Source organism: Sesamum indicum, linkage group LG3 (assembly GCF_026168435.1).
Source record: "Sesamum indicum cultivar Baizhima isolate 11 linkage group LG3, ASM2616843v1, whole genome shotgun sequence".
NCBI lineage: Eukaryota > Viridiplantae > Streptophyta > Magnoliopsida > Lamiales > Pedaliaceae > Sesamum > Sesamum indicum.
Window position 1 is genome coordinate 20,304,522 of NC_142659.1, and position 27,774 is coordinate 20,332,295.

The 27,774-nt window shown below is 33.2% G+C and overlaps 4 protein-coding genes across 10 annotated transcripts; 2 read left to right on the top strand and 2 right to left on the bottom strand.

Annotated features, from left to right (window-relative positions):
- Positions 1–70: 70 nt before the first annotated feature.
- On the bottom strand, positions 71–10,135 carry LOC105158197 (Acyl-CoA N-acyltransferases (NAT) superfamily protein). Of its 5 annotated transcripts, none has more exons than XM_020692761.2 (10): positions 9,178–10,135; positions 8,192–8,262; positions 7,975–8,077; positions 7,322–7,401; positions 6,898–7,215; positions 6,508–6,584; positions 5,440–5,482; positions 5,245–5,313; positions 2,634–2,789; positions 71–2,331 (listed from the first exon to the last, which is right to left on the bottom strand). In XM_020692761.2, the coding sequence occupies exons 1-9, from the start codon at positions 9,341–9,343 to the stop codon at positions 2,652–2,654; spliced, it is 1,065 nt and encodes a 354-aa protein (XP_020548420.1). In that variant the 5' UTR covers positions 9,344–10,135; the 3' UTR covers positions 71–2,331; positions 2,634–2,651. The 5 variants fall into 5 exon arrangements, with proteins under 5 accessions (XP_020548420.1, XP_020548422.1, XP_020548425.1 ...); XM_020692766.2 differs by lacking the exon at positions 71–2,331 and having other exon boundaries at positions 2,652–2,789; positions 9,178–9,217; positions 9,906–10,135; XM_020692764.2 differs by lacking the exon at positions 71–2,331 and having other exon boundaries at positions 2,652–2,789; positions 9,178–9,245; positions 9,906–10,135.
- Positions 1,380–3,715, top strand: LOC105158501 (type IV inositol polyphosphate 5-phosphatase 9). Of its 3 annotated transcripts, none has more exons than XM_011075284.3 (7): positions 1,380–1,525; positions 1,739–1,846; positions 1,962–2,304; positions 2,503–2,687; positions 2,997–3,105; positions 3,210–3,361; positions 3,445–3,715. In XM_011075284.3, the coding sequence occupies exons 1-7, from the start codon at positions 1,380–1,382 to the stop codon at positions 3,647–3,649; spliced, it is 1,248 nt and encodes a 415-aa protein (XP_011073586.2). In that variant the 3' UTR covers positions 3,650–3,715. The 3 variants fall into 3 exon arrangements, with proteins under 3 accessions (XP_011073586.2, XP_088734660.1, XP_020548417.1); XM_088878534.1 differs by having other exon boundaries at positions 3,030–3,105; XM_020692758.2 differs by having other exon boundaries at positions 1,387–1,525; positions 1,603–1,846.
- Positions 10,136–15,071: 4,936 nt separating the features above from the next.
- Positions 15,072–17,908, top strand: LOC105158502 (CASP-like protein 4D1). The gene is made up of 3 exons (XM_011075285.3): positions 15,072–15,217; positions 16,575–16,710; positions 17,681–17,908. Exons 1-3 carry the CDS (start codon positions 15,072–15,074, stop codon positions 17,906–17,908), a joined length of 510 nt encoding a protein of 169 aa, XP_011073587.1.
- A 1,162-nt stretch (positions 17,909–19,070) lies between these two features.
- Positions 19,071–21,872, bottom strand: LOC110011510 (loganic acid O-methyltransferase-like). Its single transcript, XM_088878392.1, has 3 exons — positions 21,715–21,872; positions 20,424–21,083; positions 19,071–19,529 (listed from the first exon to the last, which is right to left on the bottom strand). The coding sequence occupies exons 1-3, from the start codon at positions 21,781–21,783 to the stop codon at positions 19,191–19,193; spliced, it is 1,068 nt and encodes a 355-aa protein (XP_088734518.1). The 5' UTR covers positions 21,784–21,872; the 3' UTR covers positions 19,071–19,190.
- Between the last annotated feature and the right edge of the window lie 5,902 nt (positions 21,873–27,774).

Genomic DNA, 27,774 nt, shown 5'->3' on the forward strand with positions numbered 1-27,774 from the left:
GTAAGAAAAAAAAGTAAAGCCATGATTTGTTTGGATCTTGAATTGTAATGACAAAATAGATGAGGAAGGATGACAAGAAGGATCATACAATAAAACACAAATATGCCATACATTTAAATGAGGAATAGTTTGTTTACTCTAAAATCCAACCACCAAAAGATAACATAAAGAAACATATGTCATGTCAAATGATAATATTTGTGCTTTATTTTTTAACACCTTTCATTTTTCCTCCTTTTTGCCTCACCAAAACCTGAGATCCAATCATTAAATTAAAACACAAGTAGTACTTTGCCCATCCTTTTTTTCCCCCCCTGTTTTGGCTACTTCTCTCAACATTCATGCAAGTATGATTCTCAGGAACTCCTTTTCATCAGAAGAAAACCAGGAAAAACTATGATAGTGTCACAATCATTTAATCCTTCCACCTCTTTGAGGAGAAATAGAGTGGCAAAGAGGAAAAAAGTCGCAACCTACGATAAAAAGTTAGACAGGCTTCCCAGTCATAAATAACAATCCCTTGCACATAAATTGTGGGAGCTACTGGAAGAGGGAGAAAGACGTCTGCCCAAGCTAGTCATAGAAGGGTCATGTAGTAACTCTAATAAATGCAGAGAAAGCTAGTATTTATAGATGAGAATTGAAGAGAAAAGCATTGAAAGAAGAGGCCCCCATTGAAGGAAATGGAAAATTCGGGATTGAATACGACTAACTTGTAGGAAGGTTAGCTTTCATGTGGTTCAGGCTGCTGAGTTCTGGTACACCAAATATAATCTGCCTAAAGTCTTCCATTATCCTGTTTCCAAATAGAGATCACTCTGTTCCGAAACTTTTTGGGTTGTATTTTTGGATTTGGGGGAAGCATGTAAAGCTAATATTGCAAGAACGGGTATCGTATTAAATGAATTTCAAATGAAAATTAGCTCAAACTGATCATGAACCATATTAACTCAAAATAATCTAAACACATATGTCAAAGTATCAGACATGGAAGTGCTTGTGTTTTCCCAAGTGGAAGTCATTTCTTTGTCTTATACATGTTATTTTATAGCTTATCTAATTGTTCTGTAACAGATTATCTTTTCCTCTTAGTAGAGCCCACAGATAACGACCCCTTCCAACATGCTGAATCAATTTTTTTCTATTCCATTATTTTCCCATTACTGTTCTCAAATTCAGAAACCTACTACTCCCTCTCACCCCCCTTTATATATCCTTTTGTGAGTTGTGTCAAACCCGAACTATTTTCTCTACTTCCATGGTTCCACCTACAAAGAACATCATACAGTCAGATTAAAACCCCGCCATGGAAGTGGGTGGCCTGACCCTACTCCTCTAAGAAAATTCATTCTGTTGACACTAAAGCCACACAGTCCAGCATGGCGGAAAGTAAGATACTCAGACATAGTGTGACGAACAATATTTTCACTCCAGAATCTAATAATCAGCCAGAGACATCAGAGCGGAGCTCAAATGAAGCATATTTCAGTTTTGAAGAGCATTTCATAGCTGAAGAAACTTTCAAGTGCGGTCCTTTACTAATCAACTTCTTTTCCATGCTCCAAGCTGTTACCATCATAACTTCAACCTCTTTTTTTGCAGGATTTCCTTTTACGATTTTTCTTTTCTTCTCCTACTTATTTATAAGTATTAACTTTTGCATGAAAAAGATTCTTCTAAACACAGTTAACCTGACGTTTCCCATATTTCTGCTTCTCTTTCTTCCCCCATACAAAAGACTGTTTGCTAGCTCTTGGAATGTAGGAGGCATCCCACCACCAGATAACTTGAACCTCGACGATTTGCTCGATACTCAGAACAGCATAGCAGATATTTATGTTTTTGGGTAATCCTTCAGTTTTATGAGCATGTTAAGTTAAGTAGCATATAAGTATGTTTACAGAAAACAATAGAGTCAGGTTCTTTTTGTGATAACTGATAGGATGTGCAACTTTTGGCAGGTTCCAAGAAATTGTGCCTCTTAGTGCCGGAAATATTTTGGTGCCAGAAAATAGTAATATTTCAATGAAGTGGAATTCTTTAATTAAAGCAGCTCTTAATAAGAGAAAGGTGACAGAAGATAGACTACCACAAAAGGCAGAAGCTGGAGAGATACAAAGAATTTATCCTCTAAAGACACACAGCTCCATCAACTCAAGTGCACCAGATTTTGAATGCATAATAAGTAAACAAATGGTCGGGATATATATTACCGTGTGGGTGCGAACGGAGCTACGTGGTTATATCAGTCATCCAAGTGTCTCATGTGTGGGCTGCGGTGTCTTGGGCCGACTGGGAAATAAGGTAATAAACATAGGAATAGGATTTGTCCTGTTGACAACAAACATATCATCATCTCAGAGAAAAATATATGGCAAAACTATTTACACCTTTTTCCTGATGGAAAGTATCAGATATGGCATCTAATATTTCTGCCATCTTTTTATTATGATTTTACCAGGATATAAGAAAGTATCTAACAAAACCTATACTTGATAACAGGGTTCAGTCTCCATCAGATTTTGCTTGCACGAAACAAGCTTTTGTTTTGTGTGTTGTCATTTAGCTTCAGGTGGTAAGGAAGGAGATGAGAGACAAAGAAATGCAGATGCAGCACATATTTTGGCACGCACCCTTTTTCCTGCCGAAACTCAGCAGCATCTGCCTAGGAAAATCCTAGACCATGAGTATTTAAACTCAATCCTTTCCTCTGATTTTATCATATGATCATCCATTCCATGTTCAGTTTCATATCTGTTTTCCATGTAGTTCGTTCTTTGAGACTTTATCTGCAATGAGACACTTGATCACTTTTTGGCTAGATACTCATGCTGATCTTTCTATATAAGGAAATATGTTCAATTTGTTTGATCATTATTTAACAGCATCTCAGACTTGTCTTAGGGAAAGCATTGATCTTCAAATGATATTACATCTAAGTCCAGGATTCATAAGATACATCTCCTAACATTAGAGAGTTGTTTATTATCATACAGTCAGGTGATTTGGCTAGGCGATTTGAACTACAGGATTTACCTGCCAGAGGCTACAACAAGATACTTGGTGAAGAATAAAGAGTGGAGCATCTTATTACAAAATGATCAGGTAAGAAAAACAGCAATACAGTTCAAGATAATAAAATGAAACTTCACATCTTTTTAATATTTGTCAGTTACCCAAATGTTCAATTGTGCAATTTTGAAATAAAGCTGAAAGCTGAGCTTAGAAAAGGCCATGTCTTCGAGGGTTGGAATGAGAAAGAAATTGAGTTTGCACCAACATATAAATATGATCAAGACTCAGATGATTATTATGGATCCAATCACAAAATAAAAGCAAAGAGGATGAGAGCTCCTGCATGGTATGTCACCTTTGCCCTTTAATTCCTCTCTTCTATTCTATCAAAGATCGCAGCTATATTTAACAGAAAACAAAGTTTTGTAGGTGTGATCGGATAATTTGGTTTGGAAAGGGATTGAAGCAGACTCATTACAACAGAGTTGAATCTAGACTATCTGATCATAGACCTGTTCGAGCAATTTTCATAGCATATGTTGAGGTATCTGGACCCTCAAAAGAGCCACACAGTGTCTTGTCAAACAGATTCGTTGATTCATCAAACTATTTCATATCAAGCAGAAATGACTAATCCTGTATTATACAAGAACTTCTGCCTTCCAGTTAATAAGGAAACTTATTTCAAATTGGAAAAGAAGCGAGATCATGTGTGTACAAAAAGGACAAACAAAACAAAGGAGATCAAAACTACAAAAAGAAAAAAGAGAAAGACCATGATTCTTAACTCACAAAGCAGAAAGCACTATAAATTTTCCCCAAGTTTCTGCATCAATAGCTTTCTGATTTTGTTTCAAAACGGGAAAACCAAACCATGGTAAATATGAGAAGCAGACAGATGACATGGCTTTGAAATTACAAGCAAATACTATAACGGTATGTTGCTCCCCGTATGAAAAATCATGATATCACCATATTAGCCCCTCAAGCCATAGCACAAACCATGTTCATGTCTTTAAGCATCACAGTTTTTCTTCAGATCAAGAAATTACAAGCAAGGATGTCGCTCTTGGCAGAAAGGTCCTCATATGACAAACCATGATATCAAAAGCACATTAAGACAATAACTTTTGACAATTATTGTATTCCAGCTTCATGCAATATGGATGGCATCTTAAGTTTTATCATTTTTGTCCGTTAGATGATTAATGGGTCAAATCATATGCTCTAACAGTAACCATTCGAGGATTTGCCGTAAACAGTATTACTATGGTTGGATTAGATAAGATAAGGTATGCTTGGTGTCATACTGACAGCTTGATGAATGTAAATAAGCAGGCACTTCTAATATTTAGGAAGATTTAAATAGTCAATATGTACCACATGTCATTAGCTACAGAGATCGGGAGTGTTAGTGTTGCTGGGTAAAGTGGTGTGCACCCAAAAATAGCATTGTGTAAATAATGAAGCCACCAAATCAAGAAGCACTTGGATTTCCTTGGTCTTACCTTATTCCTTAAAGTTATTATTATTCCTCTTAGCTCATGCTTGATTTCATCTGAATTTTTCCTGATTCAGAATTAATTCAATGTTCATCCTCCCAATATCCCTCCCATAATAGACCCGCAACATCTGGCATACAGGACATCCCAATAACATTTACAAATTGGAATGTGCATGTGTTCACAACTCAGTACAGGAAACAATGACTTATTGCCAAAGGGCATTTACATGTAGAAGGGACTTCTGGATAAAATCCTCATGTCGGCTGTCACGATAAATAGCTATCCCTCATTGGATTGTTCTCATACATAATGTAAATTCAAAAGAAAGGTAAGTCCCATATCTCTAAAACAGAGATAAGTGTACAAAGAATTACAACTCTAGATTTACCAAATATAGTACACCCAAGGACTTTGGAAAGTATGCGTTAAAGAGTAGAAGAAGAAATCTGCACATTAGAATGTCATTGCATGATGCAGATTACACTGAATAAAATGTATAAGAAAATGAAAGACCAAATCAAGTGTAAGAAAGCTCTTTGGAGACTTTTGGCAGTGCAAAGACCATATACCTCGCATAGCTTCCCTGACTCAAACTATTTTATCTAATTTTACATTGAATGGTATACATATAATTGGCTGGACAATCTAATATATTTACATGCTAAATGAAGTTTGAGCTAAAATATACAAAAACTTGACATTATTGCGTACATATTTAGCATACCTCCAACACTGCTTGAGCTTCATCGTCAAATGTTTTACAAAGAATCTCATAGCTTTTCTCTAGGCCTAACTGCAAAAGGAATAATGGAAGACAAATGAATAGGAGAACTCGAATGACTAAAAACCAGGAGGTTTACACCAGGTGGGAGTGGGTGCATTGACATAAAACTTGTAAATTACTACGGAGTGTTCTAACCAATGGATCAACTCTTGAAGGTGAAATTGCAGAAATTGTATACCTGCAACAGATGAAAATTCAAGCAAGAATAGTTGAGCAGACACGAGAATTTATTGCACCAAAATACAGAAAATGCAAGCGGAGAGTTAGACAACTGTAAGCAACTGCAGTATTGCAATGACTTCTTAGCTTGTCCATTCATATTCATCTTCTGGACACAAATGCTGGCGAAAAGGACGTACCCAAAAGAATGTGCGAGAATTTTTTGGTTTGATATTAAAAATCCCTCTTCCCAGAAACAATAAAATTCTTCAACATAGTCCATGAAACAACCAGCAAAAAGACAAGGCCATTTTGGCTTCATTATTGGGTGCTTGACCAAACATGTCACTTTAATGCTTCATTCTTCAACTTATTTCTTGGCACTAGTAGGACTGCCATGCCTCAAAATCTGAGGCTTTCCCTTTACTACAATGATCAATCTGACTAACACACAAGGCATCAAACACTTAAAATTCTTTTTATAAGTTCTATATATTCTTTCATAGATGCACAGAAACAAACTCAGTCCCAAAAGATCCATTGATTGACTTTAAGCACAAAATAAAAGAATTAATGTCAACTAATGTCATTCTCGCAATACTATTTTGTGGATAATAAAGATAGTGATTTTCAATAGACTATCAAAGTGGCATTTGTTCTCATATATAACAGACAGGCAGAACACAGGTGCGTGATCTTTTTTTTATATAGGAAAAATGCACGAGGAGAAATGAAGACTGAATTCAGAGTTTTTGAGGTACATGGAGCATGAATCTTAAAGCCATATGAGTTTGGAGCAACTGGTTGGTTTAGCAATGCACAAAATGAAGTCCTTCTATAGAGTTTATGAGTTATCATAATAAACAATATGGCATTGGCACACAAAGTGTGTGTCAACTGACTTAAGAAATATAGTAATATTCCCATGCTCAACAAAGTATGACCGCCCTCATTTCAACACTTCTGTTAAATAATTCTAAAATATAGAAAAGAAGAAATTTTACAAATAAACATGAAACAAGGATGAAGTATACGAGTACCTACCCGAGTTTACCGATATAGAAGTCCATCGCTGACAGATTTGCTCTTTGAACAGTTAGCACCACAGCACCCATTCTATTCTGGAAAAGTAGAAGACAAGGAATGAGTTTCTTTGAACACAGCAAACTCAGTGTCTGGCAGATGTGATACCAGAAAATGAGTAGCATTACATTTCATTGGCATTGTTTATGAAATCAATGAAGAACATAGTATCAGAAATAATGCCAGTAAAAGAAGTTCATTAAAGTTATAGACATCAACTGTGGCGGTCATCGACAATTTGCTAAGGTAAATGTTTCTGACAGTAGCAGCTGCATATGGTTTCTCTATTCAGTTCAAATTTTCAATGAAAAATTTTCAACATCTAAATGGAAATGGTAAAATATATCGTACCTTACAGGCAATAAGTTCAATTAATTGCATTAAGAACTTTCCTAATCCCTTTCCTTGAACACGAGGCTCAAGCTGTAATTCGTAAACATAAACCACAGGAACTTCTTCCTCCAGAATGAATCTGTAATGTACAAAACCAACAATAGGGCCCTCGCAACTGCATGTTTTCGCTCTGTCTCCTAATCGAGACATTTCATCAACATCTTCACTGGAGATTTCATACACAAATATATAACAAGCTTCCTTTGCTACCATTTCCCTCCGTTTTATCTTTTCCTCAGCTGGCCACTCAGGTCCATAAGGTGCCTCCATGTTTAACTTAAAGAGAAAACATATTGACAAAGTTATCACAAAAAAGTATGGAATTTGGTTCCATAACTTCGGAAAATAAAACCGATCCATCTTTATATCCCTCTAATGTTACCTTGAGAAGGTTTTGTATGTATCTTTTTCTATGAAGTGTGAGCTTATTGCCACATCCAGCCTCCAAATGTGCATACAAGCCTAGTAATTTATTTGAAAAGAGCTATTAATATAGAAACATGGAAACATATTTCATGCATGAAGTGGAAAAACAAGAGAGTGGCAATCATACTTCAGCAGCAATAAGATTTACAAGAGTTATGACTGCTTAAACCAGGGTCACACTTTAAGACCAAGACAAATCAAGAGGTAAGCAAGAAGCCATGGCAAATCCAACAATTTTCTCTGGGATCTCTGGTAATTATGAAGAAACCAGCCAAGTCTCACTTTCAATTCCTGCACAATCACACTCTGGAATACTCATCAATTACCATTTCAATTTCCAACCCCGTCTAAACCAACATCCCCAAAAGTGTGGTTCATGGGCAGTTTCGATACAATTTGCTTAGCTCTTGCACTTAAAACACCACCAGAAACAAAAAGGGAAATATGAAAGGCACTAAACTGTTATAGAGCTTTCACATGAGAATTTCCTCAATCACAAAAAGACATAAATATAGTTTGCATGCAACTTTAATAACTAGTACTTTAATATTTAATATCAAAAACAAAAATACATGTAAAAGACAAAATAAAATCATGCAGTAGGCGGACCATTGGTTCGGTAGTGGCGAAAGTGCGGGAAAAAAGAGAGATGGTCTTTCACCGCAGAAGCAGATTTGATAACATTTTCAATTGCTTTCTTCCTTTCCAGTATCTTCCTTCAAGAGTAGATCAAGAAAATTAAGATTGACTTGAGAAATTGCTTTCTTCTTCCTACAGAAATTAACTGCAATTTATTCGGCGAAGATGATGGATGGTTTCTGTATACCTCTTTCCGTGTCATCTTCTTCTCTCGCTGGCCAATTTTTCCTTCAGCCTCCATTGCTAAGCTGACAAGCACTACAAGAAAATTGATAATTTTACTACACTAAGAAACAACAGCTAATAAGGAAAACTGCAGCAAATGACTCATTTACCACAGTTGAGCTACACGTTTCGAGTTGTGTGCAATGTGGCCGTGGTAAAAGCTTTACTACCTTTTGTAACCGTAGCATAAAGCTTTTACTACAGAATTGTCGTTGTTTACGATGGGCTTATTGCGTGGTAAAATACCAACGTTCATATAATTTACAATGAAACATGCAAGTTAAGCAAATTTGTGTTTACATAAAAGCACTTCAACATTATTTGATCATTAAACTATATTTATTACCTATTAAAAATAAATGCACTTTGAATATAGCAAATCCAACATGAAATAAAATATTTGCATAAAAAATGACTTCATCAGTTCACTTGCATCCCATATTTTATCATGTCTATCTACAAACAAAACAAAATAAATCTAAGTGACATAATCTTCTTTCAACTACATAACGAAATAAACCAAGTATAAAACAATTTAAAAATAAATGAGAAAGTTGAAGGCCGCACTAAAAGGGAAAAACTAAAAGGAGAAAAGACAAGTAGAAAGGCAGAGGGGCAAAGAAGAATACACAAACAACTGATCCAATTTCAGATCACATCAAGAGTTACATTAGCTAATTAAGCATCAGTCTCACAAACAAAAAATAACAAGTGAAAATGGTTAAAAAAAAAAAAAAAAGAGAACTTGTTTCAGAAACCTGTATTTGATCACTTCCTGAAATCCATCTAACCTTGACAGAATAATGGCATTTAAGTGCTTTAGTTAGATAATAAACTTATCATAATGCACTGAAACACCTGAGCCACCTGGGCATAAGTGCGAAGCAAGATGCATATTTCATGAAGGACCAAGGTAAAGCTTAAGAGAAATTTTGAAAAGAAACAAACCTGCATCCTCTTGGTGAGCAAGCGCATCCAAAGATGCATGCTTCATCAAGTTAAAGCTTATTAGATGTCTGAAAAAAAACAATATTTGCAACTTCAATATATTCAACAAAAGCTTTGAAATTGCAACAATTTGTGTGGATCTCAGCAAGCACCAATTCACAGTCATTCTTTTTAGATTGTGAATGTATAAGTGCAACAGCAAGATGCTATTTCATCAATGCACATCAGACAGTTGAAAAGGAAAAATATTTGCTCCATAGTATATTTTATTTTTAGCTAAAGCTTCAAAATTGCAGCAGCTCCTCTTAATTTCAAAGCATCAATTTACTGTTACTGAGATTGTGGATGCATTATAAAAGAGGTTCCCCCACCCCTACCGTTTCAAATCAGAAAAACCTATGGGTTCCCCATTTGACATATACAGATACACAAGTTATCCCAAAACGGCTTTAGCTATCCAACTGCTACCATAAATCATACAGAACCCGTTAATTACATGGCTGAAATTCTGAAATGCAAACAAGCAAATGTCCAATCCAAAAACTAAAATTACCAAACGTAGAATAACAGGAAAAAAAAAACAAGGGCAACCTCCTCTGTACAGAGGCTTTATTACCTCTGTACGGAGGCAAAGACAAACGCCTCTGTAACTGGTACAAAGGCAAAAACGCCTCTGCGACGGAGGTGTTTTTGCTTGCAGTGGCAAAATGTCACCCAATTTACATTACCTTTGAAGAGAAAAGCTACAGATTTTCCAATTGCAACGCTGGTGATGAGACGAAGAACTTGACTCCGGAACTTTTGAGATGATAAAATTCACACTCCACACACGATCAATTACTGAATTTGGCCGATGAGAAGAGAGAAAATAGGGATTTTTCGAAGGTTTTGTGGAGATAGCCGGAAAGAGAGGAACACATATAAAGATACACTTTTGCCCCCTCAATTATTCTTCAAATAGCACTCATTCCCTAAGCTAATAAGTAATACTTGTCTAGCATTAAAAACTAAAATTCCTCCCCCATTCCATTGAAATTGATCAATAAAAATTTATTAAAATTCAATTTGTTAAATTAGCCAACCAAACTTGGATAAATTTTTATAAACTTTTAAGTTCAGCTACAACTTGATTCGATTAAAAAATACTTAAAAATATGAAATTGCTCAAGCTAAATTTATGTTTAATTTAATTAAAACTCGTTTTAGATTGATTTTAATAATCAAATTAAATTTAAATATAATTTTTCAAGCTCGATAACAGTTCAGACAAACTTAAATAATAATTTGTTCAGTTCGACTCGAATTATTTACAACCTACTTATCCTTTAGGATTGAATATTTGGATAAAATTGTGTATTTTGTAGTACAATTTTTTTAAAAAAAAATTCATCTTGAATTCAATTATTTTATTCTTAATTGAAAAAACAATTTATTACAATAAAAAATATAATTAATAAGTTAAGTAGTTCAAGTTTTATAAACTACAAAAAAGTGATGAATGAAAAACTTTCATGTAAAAAGTTATTATTAATTTGATAGAAAGCTAATTTATTGAATACTTAATTTTTAGTGAAAATGAGCAATTATATATATGTCTTTCAAAAATATAATAAAATATAAATATTTATTCATCTTTTTTCCTAAAAATTTTCATTTTTTAGTTAGCATGTTGTCAGTTTATTTTTAAAAGTATATATGTGTCACTAGAGATATTATATTAACTTATTACTTTATTTTGACTTAAATTTTTTTTATTAAATACTTTTTTATATCTTGATTAAAAATAATTTTTGTAGTTAAAAGATAATTTGGTGATGATTTGATGTGTAAAAATTAATCAGATATATTTAGAACTATATAATTATTTATAGTATGAGGGGCAATATTGTCCAACAATATAAGTCAGGTGGTGTTCGAGTTGGAATAATTTTCTCATCTGATACCAAAATTATTGCAAACATATTTCACTACTTAAACAAACATATCACATCAACTATAATCATTATATTCTTTTTTCTTACGTAACACATTTTACACATCACATCAACTATAAAGAAACACTCGATGGTTTTGTTGGCGGTTATCATCATCTCAATTACAATATTATTTTTTTCCTCGGTATCACACAATACACAGCTCGTTTGTACCCTATCATCATTGATACCACACAACACACAATTCGTATGATATCTCCATCACCAAATATATCACACAACACACAACTCGTATGCTATATCACATCATCTTCACTAATCAATAACAACACACAACTCATCATTAATCATAACATGATAAACCATTGCAATATGTCCCTCCCAGTTAGGTAAGCCATTTTTTATTCCATTTCACAACAATAATATCATTAACTTCATCGTTCAGTTCGATTTAATAATTATCTTCTCATCAATAACTTTCCCTTTCGATTTCTTTCACCAATCCATTATACGACCACATAATTATTTATCTCATGTTCGTACAGTACAACCATATATAACACATAATAACAACCGATATCAAAGTAACCCAACGAACAGTCCGCAATCAAATATATAAACAACCAATATACAATATCCACATATATAAATTTAAATTCAAGTTCAGGAACAAATATATAAACAACCAATATATATAATATTAGACATATAAATATACATATATATATATATATCAATCCAATTAACTATACTTGCCTCAAATCTCAAAATGCTTCAGTTAACATAACGAGCCGCTCCACCCTCTATCTTATCTTTACGTCCTATAATAAAGTATTATACGTATAATCAATATATTGAGAATATTACAAACGTCAATATGAGATTAAATAATATTCGTACGTTTCCACCAATCTTTTAATATTTCATTTATATCAATCCTTTTCATTTCCTTCTAAATAACTAAACTTTTTAAGCTTGTCACATATCTTTTTAATTTATCAATCAACTTATAAAAGTTCATTTAATCGAATCCCTTTTATCTGTCTAACAATCGTTCTTAATATAACATCCCTAACTTAAATGATTACGAGAATTTCATTTTCTTTCTAATAACCATAATATTTCTCAAATATAATTTTCAAATATTTCTTAAATATAATTTTCGAACATTTTTATGATTTTTCTATCAATTTTCTGTTATTATATAATTTAATTAAATACCAATACATATAATTACACATTTGATTAACAAACCCGATGGAACTGAATAGATTAGCTATAGTAATAATTAAATCTAATAATTTAATTAACCAACTATATATAACATTTTTAGATCAAATGGGATATTTAATTCAACACCAATTTAGATAGTCAAATTTATAAAATATTTCGATTAAACAATATATCGATCGATATAAATTATATTTAGTAAATGAATTAAGTAAATAATATAATTATATAAATTAATAAAAAATTTAATTCTTAAAACCTTACCGGTTTTCGTCTCATCTCAAAATTGAGGGGTTCAGTGTGTGTGTTAAGCATGTGCTTGTGTACAATATAAAGATATATATATACATGTGTTAAAGTGAGGCGGTAGGGAGTGATGGCCCGCTGCCATATACTTATTTATATATATATATATATATATATATATATATATTATTTTTTATTTAATTTAAATTTTTTCTACAATACTTTTTATGTTATTTCTAATTTCTTAATTAATATTATTTGATCCCAAATATTATAAATGAATTCCAATTTATTCCGTTCAAATTTTAATATTTTTGAATTTCAACCTATAATTTATTTATAATTAGATTTAAATTTTTTAAATCATTATTAATTAGTCTTTCAATTATATATAAAATTCTATGGACGTCGTAATATAAATATTTAAATGTTATTCTTTAAACACGCCCATATATATCACAAAATCATGTAATTTTGTAAAAAAAGTTAATCATCTTTAACATTTCATTCACTGCAAAGAAAAGATTAACGACAAAAAGACCTAAGTAACAATTTTGTTATTGTTGCTATAAATTATATATATAGATATATACACACATATTTAGTACGCACCAACAATAATTTTAATTTTTTCTTTCACAATAATAAATTTCATAGTTTTAATAATTATTATTATGTTATAATTAAAAGTTGTTGATGAGCAAATATTAGCAATAAAAAGAATGAACGTAAAGTTGTTTTTAATAAAAGACAAGGGCTAATTACATTTAAACCCCCTCTAAAATTATGAAATTACACTTTTTTTTTTAAAAAAAAATTGAAATTACACTATACCCGTCCAAAAATTCTTCCTTCACACCTAACACCTAACACCCTTCCATTAAGATTTAAATGAAAAATGCTAATGGTAACAGCTAACGAAAAAAATTATATAAATTTTTAATTTTGCTATTCATTTAATATTTTTACTTATATTTTTTCACTTATAAAGGGATAAATGTATCATATATGTAGAATGAGGTTAATATCGTTATAATTTTTTGTTAAAGTACAGAATTATTAAATCAGAATTAAATTTATAAGGGGTAAAATTACAAATTACAAATTATTTATGTAATTTTTTTTGTTAAAGTCATTATTTTTCGTCCAAACCGTAACAAAAGGGGGTCAGATTAAACAGTGAATTTTCAGAGAGAATGTAAGTGTAATTAACCCTAAAGCATTACTGACACATACATATATACTAAATGTGTGTATATAGTGCATGATGAACTATATGACAATAAATGTCACTGTATTGTATATCTTGTCACTAATCGTCACTATAAATAAATGTGTCATTAACTATGTAGAATGACAATTTTATGTAAAATTTTAGTCAGAATCAAGTCAGTGTCACGGAATATAGATTTTTTAGGACAATTAATTTTGAGATTGTCACTTGTTATTTTGAAAGGAGTATTATGTTTTTACAATGGTGCACCAAAATTTAACAATATCTAATTAAACTTATGGGGAAAATTGCATTTTTCATCCATAACTTACCGTATTTAATTATACTTTTAGTTTCATTGATTATGAAATTACCACTTTCGTTCCATAACTTTAAAGAAGTAGCAATTTTGGTCCATAAACCTTTCCGCTACATGTTTAATGAAAAAGGCACGTGGCCGTTAAGTGCTCAATCGAAAACTTAGTACGTGACAGTTATCGTTAATTATTCAAAAATGTATTATGGGACTAAAAATATTATTTTTTGAAAGTTGTAGGAATAAAAATGAGAATTCCATAACCAATGAGCCAAAATATAAAGATTCTAAATTACGGGATGAAAAATGCTATTTTCCCAAACTTAATTAAAACTAGCCATTGCAGCACATTGTTCTTGCGTGTACATAATAAATAATATTTTATGTTTAAAAATAAATCAATAATAAGAATAAAATATACAAATCAATGCATTATATTAAAAAAAATGAAAGAAAAAAAATTAATTTATCAGTTAATGTAATATTTAAAAAGTTGAATAAGTTAGTTATCTTATAAGTTTAAGGAGATTTTTTATTTCACAAAAAATTGGTGCAGTGATATCATTAATCGTTGTTTATAAGTGTGGGAAAAGCCTTTTATTTTTATATTAGTATAGATATAGAACTTATTCCATCTTATCGAACCGCTGCTTACACGCCTGCTTGGCAATCATGCTCTTAGAGTTAGCGATGATGTTCGTCTCTAATTTCATGCCGTTCTTGGATTATATATAAATGCTTTAAAATCATTATAACAAGACCAAGATTTGTTGTCCTTATTATTCACGTACATACGTACAATGAAATTTTCACTCGGCCTGCAGACATCGACGTTTCCTAGGTATTGATCGTCACATTTGCCTATATATATATAAACTCTAAGTTTTTACCTTCCAAGAACAGCAAATTGAAACTCAGAATCAGGGTTTTGAGTATAATTATATCAGAGAGATTAATGGCTAGTCCAGCTATATTGAAGACAGTCCTTTTCCTTAGGGTTTTCACTCTTCTGGCACTGGCTGCTTCAGTTGTGCTTATGGGCCTCAACAATTTCACGGAAGATGGCATCAAAACTCGGTTTACTGATCTCATAGCTTACAGGTGAGAATGCACACTTCAAAATAACAGTTTACAATGACTGACGACGTTTCCGATGGGTTTAGATGGATTTCCGACGGACGTCAATTGGCAATCCAACACAATTGCCAATTTCGTCCGAAATTTAAAAACCATCAGAAAAACCGTCTCTGTTTGTTGCAAAATTGAATGCGTCAAACAATTTTTGATGGATTTATCAACGAGAATATGTTGTCGGGAACTTTTTATTTTTGGCAACAGCTGATGCATGTACGTACTTCACCGTCGGAAGTTCGTCTGGAAATTCTGACGAATTTGCGATGGTCTGTTCGTGGTCGTCAATGCGTGATAGATTTGGAATCAAACTTTCGGATTTTCCATTTCTTATATTTTTATCGTCATATAGTTATTTTAGTTAGCAATTAGTTACATTAATATCAAAGTCGAAAAATTGCGATCAACTCGTTCCAACTGAATTGAGGTGGGATGAGAAACTTCGTTATTCAGATATAATATAACTATTAAACCCCTTTCGTTGTTCTTATTTATTTTGGGAGGAAGTTACGGTCATGTTCAAATTTTATGTGCCTGAAAAGATAATAGTTTACAATTTTATGTCCCTTAGGGACACCCCAATGATTACGGCTCAACATTTCATTTTGTAGATGTTGGGTTCAAAATTCATGTGAGTGGATGGATGTTAAAAAGAAAAATAATTTACAGTTTTTATGATAAGGGTTTTGAGGTGCTTATTTATCTTGAAATTAAAAATGATTTTTAGAATTTAAGTTTAAATAATTATCTATCACAAAATATTAATACAATAAATAAACATAATATATAAAAAATTATAAAATCGTTGGAAAACTTTTGCAAAAAATCGTTCAAGAAATATTTCATAAGTTGATGGTGCTATCGGAAAACTTCTTTTCCGATGGTAAATTTTCGTCTGAAAATTGTCAATTTTTCTTGGGGCATTCCATTGGAGAAAAACCGTAGGAATATCTCCATATAAAAAATAAATAGAGACCATAAAAAGTTTCATCAAAAAATCTGTTCCAATGAAAATTAAAAAAAAAAATTACAAAAGCTATCGAAAAATCCATTCCAATACTCCAAAGTCGTAATACGTCCGTATGATGTAATTTTCAACGATTTGTTTACTTCATTAGAAACATTTCAAATGAATTTATGTTTTTGTCGGAAAACCATCAGAAATTATTGCGGATTCTCAACAAATTTTCTCATTAGTCGGTCGAAAAATCCATCAGAAATCTAAACAGTTATGACATTTGATTTATGTTACTATATATTATTATTTTTATTAATAATTTTTTTATGAAAACTTTATAATTTTGGTAATTGTTATTATGTTTTGTAGGTACGTATTTGCCACAGGAGCAGTAGGATTTTTATACACTCTGATTCAGATCCCATTTGCGGTCTACAACGTGGTAAAGGAGAAGAGGTGGATTCGCAATGGGTTTCTCCAAGAATTCGACTTCTATGGAGACAAGGTCCTAATTACTTCTCCACCCCCCCCCCTTCCCCCTCCCCAACCCCCAAAGAAATGATAATCACACCATTACATGATTTACATCAATACCTCAAAAACCAATCAATATATTAATATAATTTTCAACACCAATCAAATTCTAAAGAACAACAAAATATATACACATAAAATAAAATAAATATTCATATCTATATAATAATCAAACTTATGATCTCGCACTTATTTATAAAATCTTAATCAAAGCTATTAGGCTCAAGCCACATTTGTCTATACAGAGCACTCTATTAGGGTAAGATTTGTTAATTTTTAGAGACAAATAAAAGAAACAATATTCCTTCATATTATAAGTCTAAATGCACAAACACCTCTATTTTTTGTAAAATTACAGATACAATAAGTATAATGTACTGCTTCAAAAGGGTTCTTATATAAATTTTTGTCACTAAATAGGGGTTATATATACTTGTAATTTTGCAAATAGTAGGAAGTGTGTGTGCATTTGAACCTCTAAATTAGGGATTGCCAATGTAATTTCTTGCCCTAGATTGAGCTTCTTATTACATGTGTATATATACGTATGTCACACATGTTTGATATATTATTACTGAAAGACATGCATTTTTTACTATGGTTAATTACCAATATTAAATATAAAAATTATGGTGGATACTAATTAACCACAGCTGCCCAGTGAGGCCAAAATATTTGCTAAAATTAAAAATCGTGGGGCAAATATTTGGGTTGTAGGCAAAGGTAAAAAATTTAAATTTTCACATTGATTTTGTCTGATCATAGTATATAGTATTAATCTACAATGATATTTAAGCCGCAATAATTATAGCTTAAAAATAATCGATATTTTGGTAGGGTATGACTGAAAAATTATTGCAATTTCAAAGATTTTGTTTTGAATATTATCCAACAACAAGATGAACTAGTTTGGTTCTGCTTTGTTGGAGTGAAATTGGCAGGTGATGGCTTTCTTATTGGCAAGTGGAGTTGGCGTGGGATTTGGAGTGAGCTTTGAGCTGAAGAGGCTTTTAGGCGACGATTTGAGTAGCAAATCCAAGAAATTCCTCGACATGGGCAACATCTCAGCAGGCATTCTCCTTGTTGGATTTGTTTCCATGGCTCTGCTTTGCATAATTTCATCAAACCGTCGATCTTCTTCATCACCCATAAAAGGGTTCTTCAATTAAGATGTGATCATGGATGTGTGCTAAAATTGAGAATTCTTTACATATTTTTGTGTGTTTCTTTTGAATAAATGTGTTAGGTCATTGGTTGTTCCTCAAATAATGTGATTAGTCCTTTGAATATGTATTAATAATTATTTATGACCTAACGTGTTCTTTTATTAATATTATTAACGATGCTAGGGTTTTTATATCAATTGAAAATAAAAAGTTTGAGAATTTCATAAGTTTTAAGGTTGTTTTTCCTTAGTAAGGTGTCTTTCAAGGACAAATCTATGAGGTTTATATGAAATCAAAAACGGATAATACCTTGTGTAATGGGGCATCGATCACGTGGCATGTCACATCATATCGCATTGTTTGTTGGAATGAGGCCCATCTGCCCGTCCCAAGCTCCTCGTCTAGGGTGCTGAAGATGTTGATATATGTCATACATCAATTTTAGACGAGGAGTTTGAGCGAGATATAAGTACCAAAACCTCCTTTTTCGAGTGAGACATTTTTAAAAAACAAACACATGATATTCATATGAGATCAGAGCATAAACTATTAAAAATTTATCTATATACATCTCATATATCTATATCATTTTCTCTATCACCACCTCATCAAAAATAATATTTAATACATTATAATATAATAGATATATCTAATAAAAATATAATTTTCTCCCACCCAACACCTAAAAAATAATAAGGCTGCACATGGTAGGCTCATTGCAAACCCACCTCGCAACGTGGATTTGCAATCACCCTCTGATCACATCTTATAGTATTTTCAATATAATGCAAATTAAAGTTCCTTTTAAAACTTGCACAACTAAGGAAAAATTATTTGTTTAATTTTTTAAGTTCGTTATTAATTATAATCCTTTAAATTTATCTGTTTTAGCTTTAATTTAGTAACTTTCAAAGTTACTTAATTTTAGTTCTTTGATCTAATTTCGAACAATTTTATCCCTACGCAACTTTTCAAGAGAAATTTTAGTCCATATAATCCATTTTTACATCTCGTAGCTAATGCTCGCTAGAATGATATAAGAGACTAGATTTATTAAAAAAATATTTATTTGTATTACTCTTATAGCATTAGGATGGACAATTAGCTTTTATCATTAAAAGGGAGTTATAAATTAAACTAAAGTACCAAATCTATGCAAAATTACTAGATAAAAGGACTGAATTTAATATTACCAAAATAAAGATAGGAGGAAAATTTATTTGCTCCACAAAAATAATTATAAAATTCCATTCAACACCCAATCCAAAAAAGACAAATGGGCAAATCATTTACACTTCGAGACAACAAAAAGTTGATTCGATTCCGGGTAAGTTGACTTCAAAAACTCAGAAATTTCTCCACTTTTTGCCAAAGTCTTGTCGAACATTTTGTCCACAACAACGTCTCCAAAGTGTTTGGTGAAGACTGCTTCCATCCCAGCTCTCATGTGCATTATCACCCGGTGAACGTCTATTGGTTCATCAACCTTCGACCTGGGGTTTGTGAGCTCAATCCTCTTGATGCTGAAACAGCCGTTCTTCTCTATCAATTTTGTCATCTCTTCAACACTTGGAGCGTATATCGGCAGGTTGAATTCGTCTATTTCAGCTTTGTCAATAATTCCCTGATAATAAGAGAAGGCAGAAGAAACTCAGAAACAATACTTTCAAAAACGAGTTTTTCCTACTTTTAAATAACTATGTGTAATATGAAAATCATGGTATATCAATATTATTTGTCGCAGTCAAAAATTTCTGAGTAGTTATTCCACTTTTGGAATGTTTTTTGCATATTAATAGTATTCGCCATAATTTTTTATTTTTGACTATAGTAATCTACCATTACTTGAAAAAGAATTATTATTTGCCACAATATTAATGAATATGGCGAACCCTAGTAAATAACTATTGTTAATCATAGTTAAATAAAATCGGCATAAGAAATTAATTTTTCCATCATGAAAAATTATTTGTCACAGCTAAAAGATATGGTAAAAACAAAAGTCAACGCAAATATTTTAGCCATCTTCACAAAAACCACGGCCAACATTCATTGCGTGAATATGATCAAAGACTATATGTTATGACTATTTATTATTAACTATGAGAATTAATCATGATTAAATATATTTCTTGTACACAGCACAATAAATCATAATTCTTGCTTTATGATTGGATTTGGTATGCATGTAAAATAGGTATTATCACAAATTTGAAAGAAAGTAATTGTTTATAATTATCATATTCTTTGTTATTTCTTTTCACTTGTATAAAAGATACCAACAGGTATTAAAAATGCACCATATTCACATGAAAGTCCAAAATTCACACTATTTTTCTTACTTTTTTTATTTTTGAAATAATCGTAACATAATAATTTTGGAAGCAATAATGCATACATGAACCCTTATCTTTTTCTTTTTATATATAATTAAAAAATTACAGTAAATTATGTCGTCTTTTACAGGGAGGAGACGGTGGAGATCTTTTATCGAGCGAGAGAGCATTATTGTACTAACCTCACTAGCCAAATCCATGAGGCTGGATGCAAGAAAATCGAGGAGAACACCAAAGAGTTGCTGCGAGTGGCAAACCCCTTCAGGAGTTCCAGGCATGATCAGAACCATCAGCCCTCCTTCCACAATCTCATCTGCTCTCGCCTTCAAAAAATCTCCCATATCCTTCTCAAACTGATCCCGATACGCTCTCACCACATCTCCGGACGACCCCGTGTAGTGAATTCTCCCCCCATTCCACGCCGCCGATTTTCTGTCACATACCCCTTCTGGCACCCTGGAAAGCCACTGCAGGGCATACGATGAGTGCGCCAGACTGATCGAAGCCCGGGGGAAAAGCCGGCCGTGGAACGAACCTGGCGCCGCAGCCGCATAGTACCGCCTGTCGGACGGAAACGAGGCGAACAGCGTGTTGAAGTCGTTGGCAGTGTGGTCGCTGAAGAAAACCTGGAAATCGATGTTTCCAGGGTCCAGGCCCTGGAGAGAACACTTGTTTTCCACAGCTTGTATCATGTTTTGCACGGCGATGAAAGTGTTTGGCCCGACGGAACACCCGAAATCCACTATGCGGAACGTGTTGGAGACGGAGAGCAGGTTTTCTGTGTCAAGTTTGTCAAGAATTGCGTCTTGGATCGTTCCTATTGCAAAATCTGTAGCTTGTTTCTGCAAATTTGTGGCCCAATAAATGTAATATGATTTTTTGTTATAATTAATTATTCAATCAAAAAGTAAAAATTTATGATAAATACTAATTAATAAATTACGAATCAAAATTTAAAATTTTGAATTTCTTTTGTTTGACCATAGTCATTTGTATATAAATATCATAGTTAGGATTGAAACATAAATTAAATTATCGATACTCAAGATAAATCGATAAATGAGAACTTGTTTGAACTCGATTTTTTGAATATAACAAACTAAACTTGAACACAATTTTTTGTTCGCTAAATTTTCGAACTCAGCTCGAACTCGATTCGATTAATGGGAAAATAGAATAATATACTTAAATATCAAATTACTCAAGCTCAATTCTTTTTGATCACATTAAAACTCGATCAGATCAATAATCAAATCAAATTCAATCACAATTTTTTAAGCTAGATATATATAATAACTCAAACAAGTTTGAGCAATGATTTATTCAACTCGACTCGAATCATTTACGGCCTTAATTACAAAGAATAATCCAACTTTTCTTTTCACAGTGTTAAACTTGGTAAAAAAAAAAATCGAAAATGTAGAAACAAGATAACACAAGTGTCTAAAAAGATTAATAGGATATATTTATTACCTGATATTGGGAGTTCTTGGTGTAGCTGTAAGTGCCGTCGCCGCCGTTCATCGGAAATGATTCCGCCATGTCCTCTCTCTCTCTCTCTCTCTCTCTCTTTTTCTCTCGGGAAAATTTTGTTGAAAGTGTAGAATATATATATGGCCAGAGATGCTGCAAATGGCCAGAGATGAAGACATTTGAATTGAGACGCAAAAGTCCAATTTGGCTGGTGAATGAAGTCAAGAGTGTTATTTTTTATTTTTTTTTTGAGAAAGATTCTTATTAGTGCCCACGTTTCATGAAATTAACACCAGAACAATTATAATATTTAACTATAATTAATTGCTATGGCTAATAACAAATAGATATTGACTACAGCCACTCAACAGTTGTTGGTCGTAATTTTTGCGAGGGTGGCTAAAACATTTGTTATGGTTAAAAGCCATGGTAAATGTTTTGACCATAACTCTTAAACGTGACAACTAATTTTTTTCATAGTGGAAAAGTTAGTTTCTTATATCGATTTTATTCAACCACAACTAATAAAATCTTTTACCATAGTTTTTGGCCAGAGCTACTAATATTGTAGCCAATAGTAATTTTTTTTTCTAGTATAAGCATCCGTTTTGCTCTGCATTTAAAGTGCAAACGTAACTTTTTTATATCAATTGGTCTTTCTTTCGATAATTAATTTTGAAATTAAACTTTATCCAAATTATGTTTTGATAAAAATTATAATTTGTATTTTAATCCAAATGAAAGTTATTTTATTATCTAATTATCCATTATTATGTCTGTTTAAATAATAATTTGATTTCTTCAAATTAATCCTAAAAAATAAGATTATTTTTTAAATTTAACTATAAGTTGTATTTTTATATTCCATTAAAAACTGTGAATTCAATTATTATAATTACATTTTTTAAAAATTAATTATTCCAAATTCAACTCTCCCTTAATTAATTATAAAATTACCGGGCCAAACGGAGTCTAATTATTCAATTCTATCAGGCGATTTTTAAATGGAGGGATGGGTTGGGTGTGATAGAGAGAGAAAATTAAATAAAAACTAGAATACCAACTTGTAATAAAATATTTAGATGACATTGTGTTGACTATGTTTTTGTAGTGGACAACGTGTTATTGTTAAGTAAACTAGCTATTATAGCACGTCGTCTCTATGTGCATATAATAAATAATTTTTTATATTTTTAAATATATTATATATAATAATAAAATATATAAATCAACATATCATATTTCAATAAATATATAAATAAATAAATAAATTTAATCTAAATATATTATCGACACAAAAAGAATTAGTTTCGTGGATGTCACAAACCGTCGTTTGTGAATGAAATATCTTTATTTTATTATATTAGTATATATATATATAGATGAGAAGAAGAATTTGAGTATGAGTGGTTGAAAAATATATAAAGGATATTTTTGATAAATTTTAAATTGGTGTTGCGGTGTAAGTAATCGTCATTTGTGAGCAACAATATGATTTTCTTTTTTATATAGTATAGATGAAAAAAATAAAAATAAAATAGCTGTCATAATTATTTGTCTGGTGGCCAAGGAATCATGTTTATCAAGTCATGTAAGTCTGAGGTGTCCTTAAAAAAAAACTTGGTCATCTATCTAATTGCTCTACTTTTTGGCTTTTCTTTTCATGTTTTTTCTTCTCGACTCACATATATATATATATATATATATGTTGAAAGAGCAAATCAAGAGAGTGAAGATCTATGCAAAACTGATTTCAGGAGCAAAAATGATTCTATATTTCTCACTCAAGCAACAGCCATAGCCAATGTTTAAATACAGAGAAATGACGGAAAGCAGAAAATAAACAAACTCCAGAACAAATTAACTGATTGTACACATAAGCGCCAAATGCCTAGTCAATAACTTATAAAAGTGCTATATCAAAAAACATAATCACAAAGAACGCTTCTTCTTCACAGAAATGGAGCTTGCTCTGTTCTGCTTCAATTCTGCTGCAATGTTGTTGCCAAGTTAACCAGGATGCCATTCACGATTCCTTCCTCAACACCCCCCCCCCCCCCACAAGGTGGACTTGTAAATTCAAGGAACAAGCCCATCTTGCCAAGTAAGCTAGAGAAGCTGCAATGTGAGAGTGATTTAGTGAACAAGTCTGCAAGTTGTTCATGACTGCGCACGAAAACGGGAAGGAGAAAACCAGCCTTGTAGCAATTGCGCACTATATGACAATCAATGTCAAGGTGCTTCATTCGCTCATGAAAAACAGGATTGGCCATAATGTGCAAGGCCACTTGATTATCACAACGAAGAGGAATAGGATTAGAGACAAAAATCCCAAAATCGCGAAGAAGGTAGCTTAGCCACTGCAGCTCACAAGTTGTCGCAGCAATGCTGCGATATTCAGCCTCGGCTGAGGAGCGGGAGACTGTACACTGCTTCTTAGTCTTCCAAGAAACGAGGGCAGGACCAAGAAAAATTGCAAATCCAGTGAGAGAGTGACGTGAATCAGAGCATGCGGCCCAATCAGAGTCACAAAACGCTTGAAGCCGAAGTGAATTAGAAGAAGGATAGAACAGGCCTATATCTAGACAACCCTTCAGATATCTTACCAAATGTAAAGCGGCTCGCCAATGTGAACCACAGGGGCGTTGAAGGAATTGACTCAATTGTTGCACCCCATGAGAAATATCTAGCCGTGTAAAGGAAAGATAAAACAGTCGACCAACAAGACGACGATAAGGTTCGGGATCATCGAGCATATGTTTTGAATCAAAACGAAACTTAATCCCAAGGGGCAGTGGAGTGGTTGCAGGCTTCCCTTGTTGTAAGCCACAATCATGAATAATATCACCAATGTACTTAGACTGCGTTATAGAAGTTCCAGCCTCTGAACGTGCAATCTACAACCCCAAAAAATAACGAGCAGATCCAAGGTCTTTTATGGTAAAGAGGGAGTGAAGATGCAACTTCACCTGGGATATGAGACTGATATCAGGCGCCATAATTAGGACGTCGTCCACATATACCAGCAGCCCAATGAAACCAGAAGCTAGCTTCTTAAAGAACAAGCAATGATCGTGTGCGGATTGCTGAAAACCAAAATCCTCGAAACTACGTGTGAATTCCAAGTTCCACTGGCATGAAGCTTGCTTCAAGCCGTACAAGGATCGTTTAAGAAGACAAGCATGACCTGCTGCAATAGAATACCCCTGAGGTGCTGTCATGTAAAGCTCTTCATCAAGGTGGCCATGAAGGAAGGCGTTGTTGATGTCGACTTGATGAAGAGGCCATTGGAAGGCAGTAGCAAGTGCAAAAAATAAACACACTGTAACAGCCTTGGCCACGGGAGAGAAACGATCCGTGTAATCAATCCCTTCTTCCTGTGTATAGCCCTTAGCCACAAGCCTCGCCTTATAGCGTTCGACTGAGCCATCCTCCCGTAACTTTATTTTGTAAACCCATTTGCAGCCAATAAGGTGCTTTCCTTAAGGCAAAGGAACAACTGTCCAAGTCTGGTTCTTTTCTAAGGCCTTCAACTCCAAGTTCATAGCGTCAACCCATTCAGGTATGGATGAAGCCTCCTTATAATTCTTTGGTTCCTGCAAAACAGAAAGTGAAGCAACGAATCCCATATATGCAGCACTGTAAGAAGTAATGATGGGAGCTGAAGAAGGACTAGAAAGATGACATACAAAGTCATTTAACCATGAAGGTTTATGATGCTGACGTTGGGACTGGCGAATTAGAGGAGGAGAAGGAGTAGTGGTGGATTGTGGAGAAGGAGGGGATGGAGAAATGGATGAGTTATCAGTGGAGTTTGGCAGAATGTCATCTGCGTTATCGGCAGATAGAGGGATAAGACGCAAAGGTGCTTCAGCAGAGGAAGCTTGTATGGAGGCAAATGGGAATATATGTTCGTGGAATTGCATATTTCTAGAGACGAAAACAGTTTCGGATTCAAGATCAAAGACCTTATATGCCTTTTGGTTAGGGGGATAGCCTATGAAGACGCATCTAGAGTTGCGTTTGTCAAATTTAGAGACATGTTGTTCAGGTTTCATCGCATAACAAAGACATCCAACTGTTCGTAAATGTGAATAAGAGGGAATCCTTTCATAGAGCAATTCATAGGGGTGTATGCCAATTGAGAACGGCTCAAGGAAATCAGTTTATTAGATAGGTAGCTGATAAGATAGCTTCACCCCAAAACCGACAAGGGAAGGAAGCTTGAAACATTATTGAACGAGCAATTTCCAAGAGTGATCTGTGCTTGCGCTCTACAACTCCATTTTGTTGTGGAGTGTAGGCACAACTACGTTGGTGAATTATTCCTGAATCAACAAGATAAGATTGGAAAGAAGAGCTAAGAAACTCGGCACCATTATCTGTTCGGATTGACTGCACTTTAGTATTGAATTGGGTGGCAACAAGATTACGGAATTGTTGGAAAAGTTCTAGACACTGACTCTTGTATTTCATTAGAAAAGTCCACGTTGAAAGGCTAAAATCATCCACTATTGTCAAGAAAAAATGACAACTAGAAATAGTAGCCTCTCTATATGGCCCCCAAATGTCAAGGTGAACAAGAGCAAAAATATTTGTTGATTTAATCGAACTAGATTCGAAAGGAAGTTTATGCATCTTAGCCAAAGGACAAATTTCACAAGGATTTCTACTATATTCAACTGTTGGTAAATTAGCAATATGCTTCATAGATTTTGTGGACAGATGCCCAAGCCATTTATGCCACAGGTCCCCATGGTTACCACTATGAGTACAAGAAGATGAATTACAAATGTAATTTAAGGACTGTGTGTTGCCTTCTACAAGAGATGATTCTAGTATATATAGATTCTTAATCAAGTGCCCTGTTGCCACAACCTTATTAGTCTCCAGGTCCTGCAGGGTGCAAATGGAATTTAGAAATCGGAATTCAAAAGCTGAAGATGCACATAATTGTCTTACAGATAGAAGATTAACCGAGAAAGCAGGGATATGAAGCACTTGTGTGAGAATGAGTTTAGGAGAGATGCGTACTGAACCTACATGAGAGACAGAATGAGTAATTCCATTTGGTAAGTGGATGATTAGAGGTGAAGTGAGGTTACTGTAGGAATCAAACAATTGAATCGCTGCACAAATGTGACTCGTAGCGCCACTATCTATAATTCAGTTACTATGAATTACAGAAGGAGAAACGGTACTGTTACCTGCGAAATTATCCATCTGAGCATAATTCACTTTGAGAGGATCAAGAGGTAATTCATCCTCCATAATTTTCTTAACCTTTGTCCGAATCATATCAGCAATATTCGAAAGATTTCCCTCAGTTGAAGCAGGTTTATAGTCAGTAGAAATCAAAGTAGTGTAACCTCTGCCTTTACCCCCTACTTTCTTCCTTTGATCCATCATCTCCTTATACCAGTCTGGCACACCGTTTACTTTGAAACATGTATCTCTGGAATGGCCTGTTCTTTTGCAGTGCTCACATATTATATTCCGCTTGTCTATCATCGGTTTCTTCTTGAATGATTGGGCCTTTACTTGAAATGCACTCCCATTGTTAACATCTATGTCATTGTTGTTTCAACCCTGAGAAGCATGGAGTAGGCTTTAGTAATAGAAGGTAACGGATCTAACAGAAGGATTTGGCTGCGTGATTGGTCAAATACATTGCTCAACCCTACAAGAAACTGCATCAGTTGATTCGAGGCCATGTTATCTGCAATGGCTTTATTCATCCCACATGTGCATCCAGAACAAACACATTTAGGTGTAGGGGATAAACATACAAGTTCGTCCCATAATTTCACTTCAATTTTAGTTCTTTAATCCAATTTTGACCAATTTTACCCCTACACAACTTTTCAAGAGAAATTTTGGTTCATATATATTAATTTTTACATCTCGTAGTTAATACTCTCTAGAATGATATAAGAGACTAGATTTATTAAAAGAATATTTGTTATATTACTCTTATAGCATTAGGATGGACTATTAGTCTTTATCATCAAAATGACAAAAGAGTTATAAATTAAGCTAAAGTACCAAATCTACACAAAA

Coding starts and splice junctions, on each gene's coding strand:
- LOC110011510 (XM_088878392.1), bottom strand. CDS start 21,783: ATGGCGGAATCATTTCCGATGAACGGCGGCGACGGCACTTACAGCTAC. Junction 21,084..21,714: donor CCAAGAACTCCCAATATCAG/GTAATAAATATA, acceptor ACAAATTTGCAG/AAACAAGCTACAGATTTTGC. Junction 19,530..20,423: donor TCATGGATTTGGCTAGTGAG/GTTAGTACAATA, acceptor TCTTATTATCAG/GGAATTATTGACAAAGCTGA.
- LOC105158502 (XM_011075285.3), top strand. CDS start 15,072: ATGGCTAGTCCAGCTATATTGAAGACAGTCCTTTTCCTTAGGGTTTTC. Junction 15,218..16,574: donor ACTGATCTCATAGCTTACAG/GTGAGAATGCAC, acceptor TATGTTTTGTAG/GTACGTATTTGCCACAGGAG. Junction 16,711..17,680: donor TCGACTTCTATGGAGACAAG/GTCCTAATTACT, acceptor TGAAATTGGCAG/GTGATGGCTTTCTTATTGGC.
- LOC105158197 (XM_020692761.2), bottom strand. CDS start 9,343: ATGACTGTGAATTGGTGCTTGCTGAGATCCACACAAATTGTTGCAATT. Junction 8,263..9,177: donor TGCTCACCAAGAGGATGCAG/GTTTGTTTCTTT, acceptor ATTTTCTTGTAG/TGCTTGTCAGCTTAGCAATG. Junction 8,078..8,191: donor AGAAGATGACACGGAAAGAG/GTATACAGAAAC, acceptor TCTTGAAGGAAG/ATACTGGAAAGGAAGAAAGC.
- LOC105158501 (XM_011075284.3), top strand. CDS start 1,380: ATGGCGGAAAGTAAGATACTCAGACATAGTGTGACGAACAATATTTTC. Junction 1,526..1,738: donor ATAGCTGAAGAAACTTTCAA/GTGCGGTCCTTT, acceptor CCCATACAAAAG/ACTGTTTGCTAGCTCTTGGA. Junction 1,847..1,961: donor GCAGATATTTATGTTTTTGG/GTAATCCTTCAG, acceptor AACTTTTGGCAG/GTTCCAAGAAATTGTGCCTC.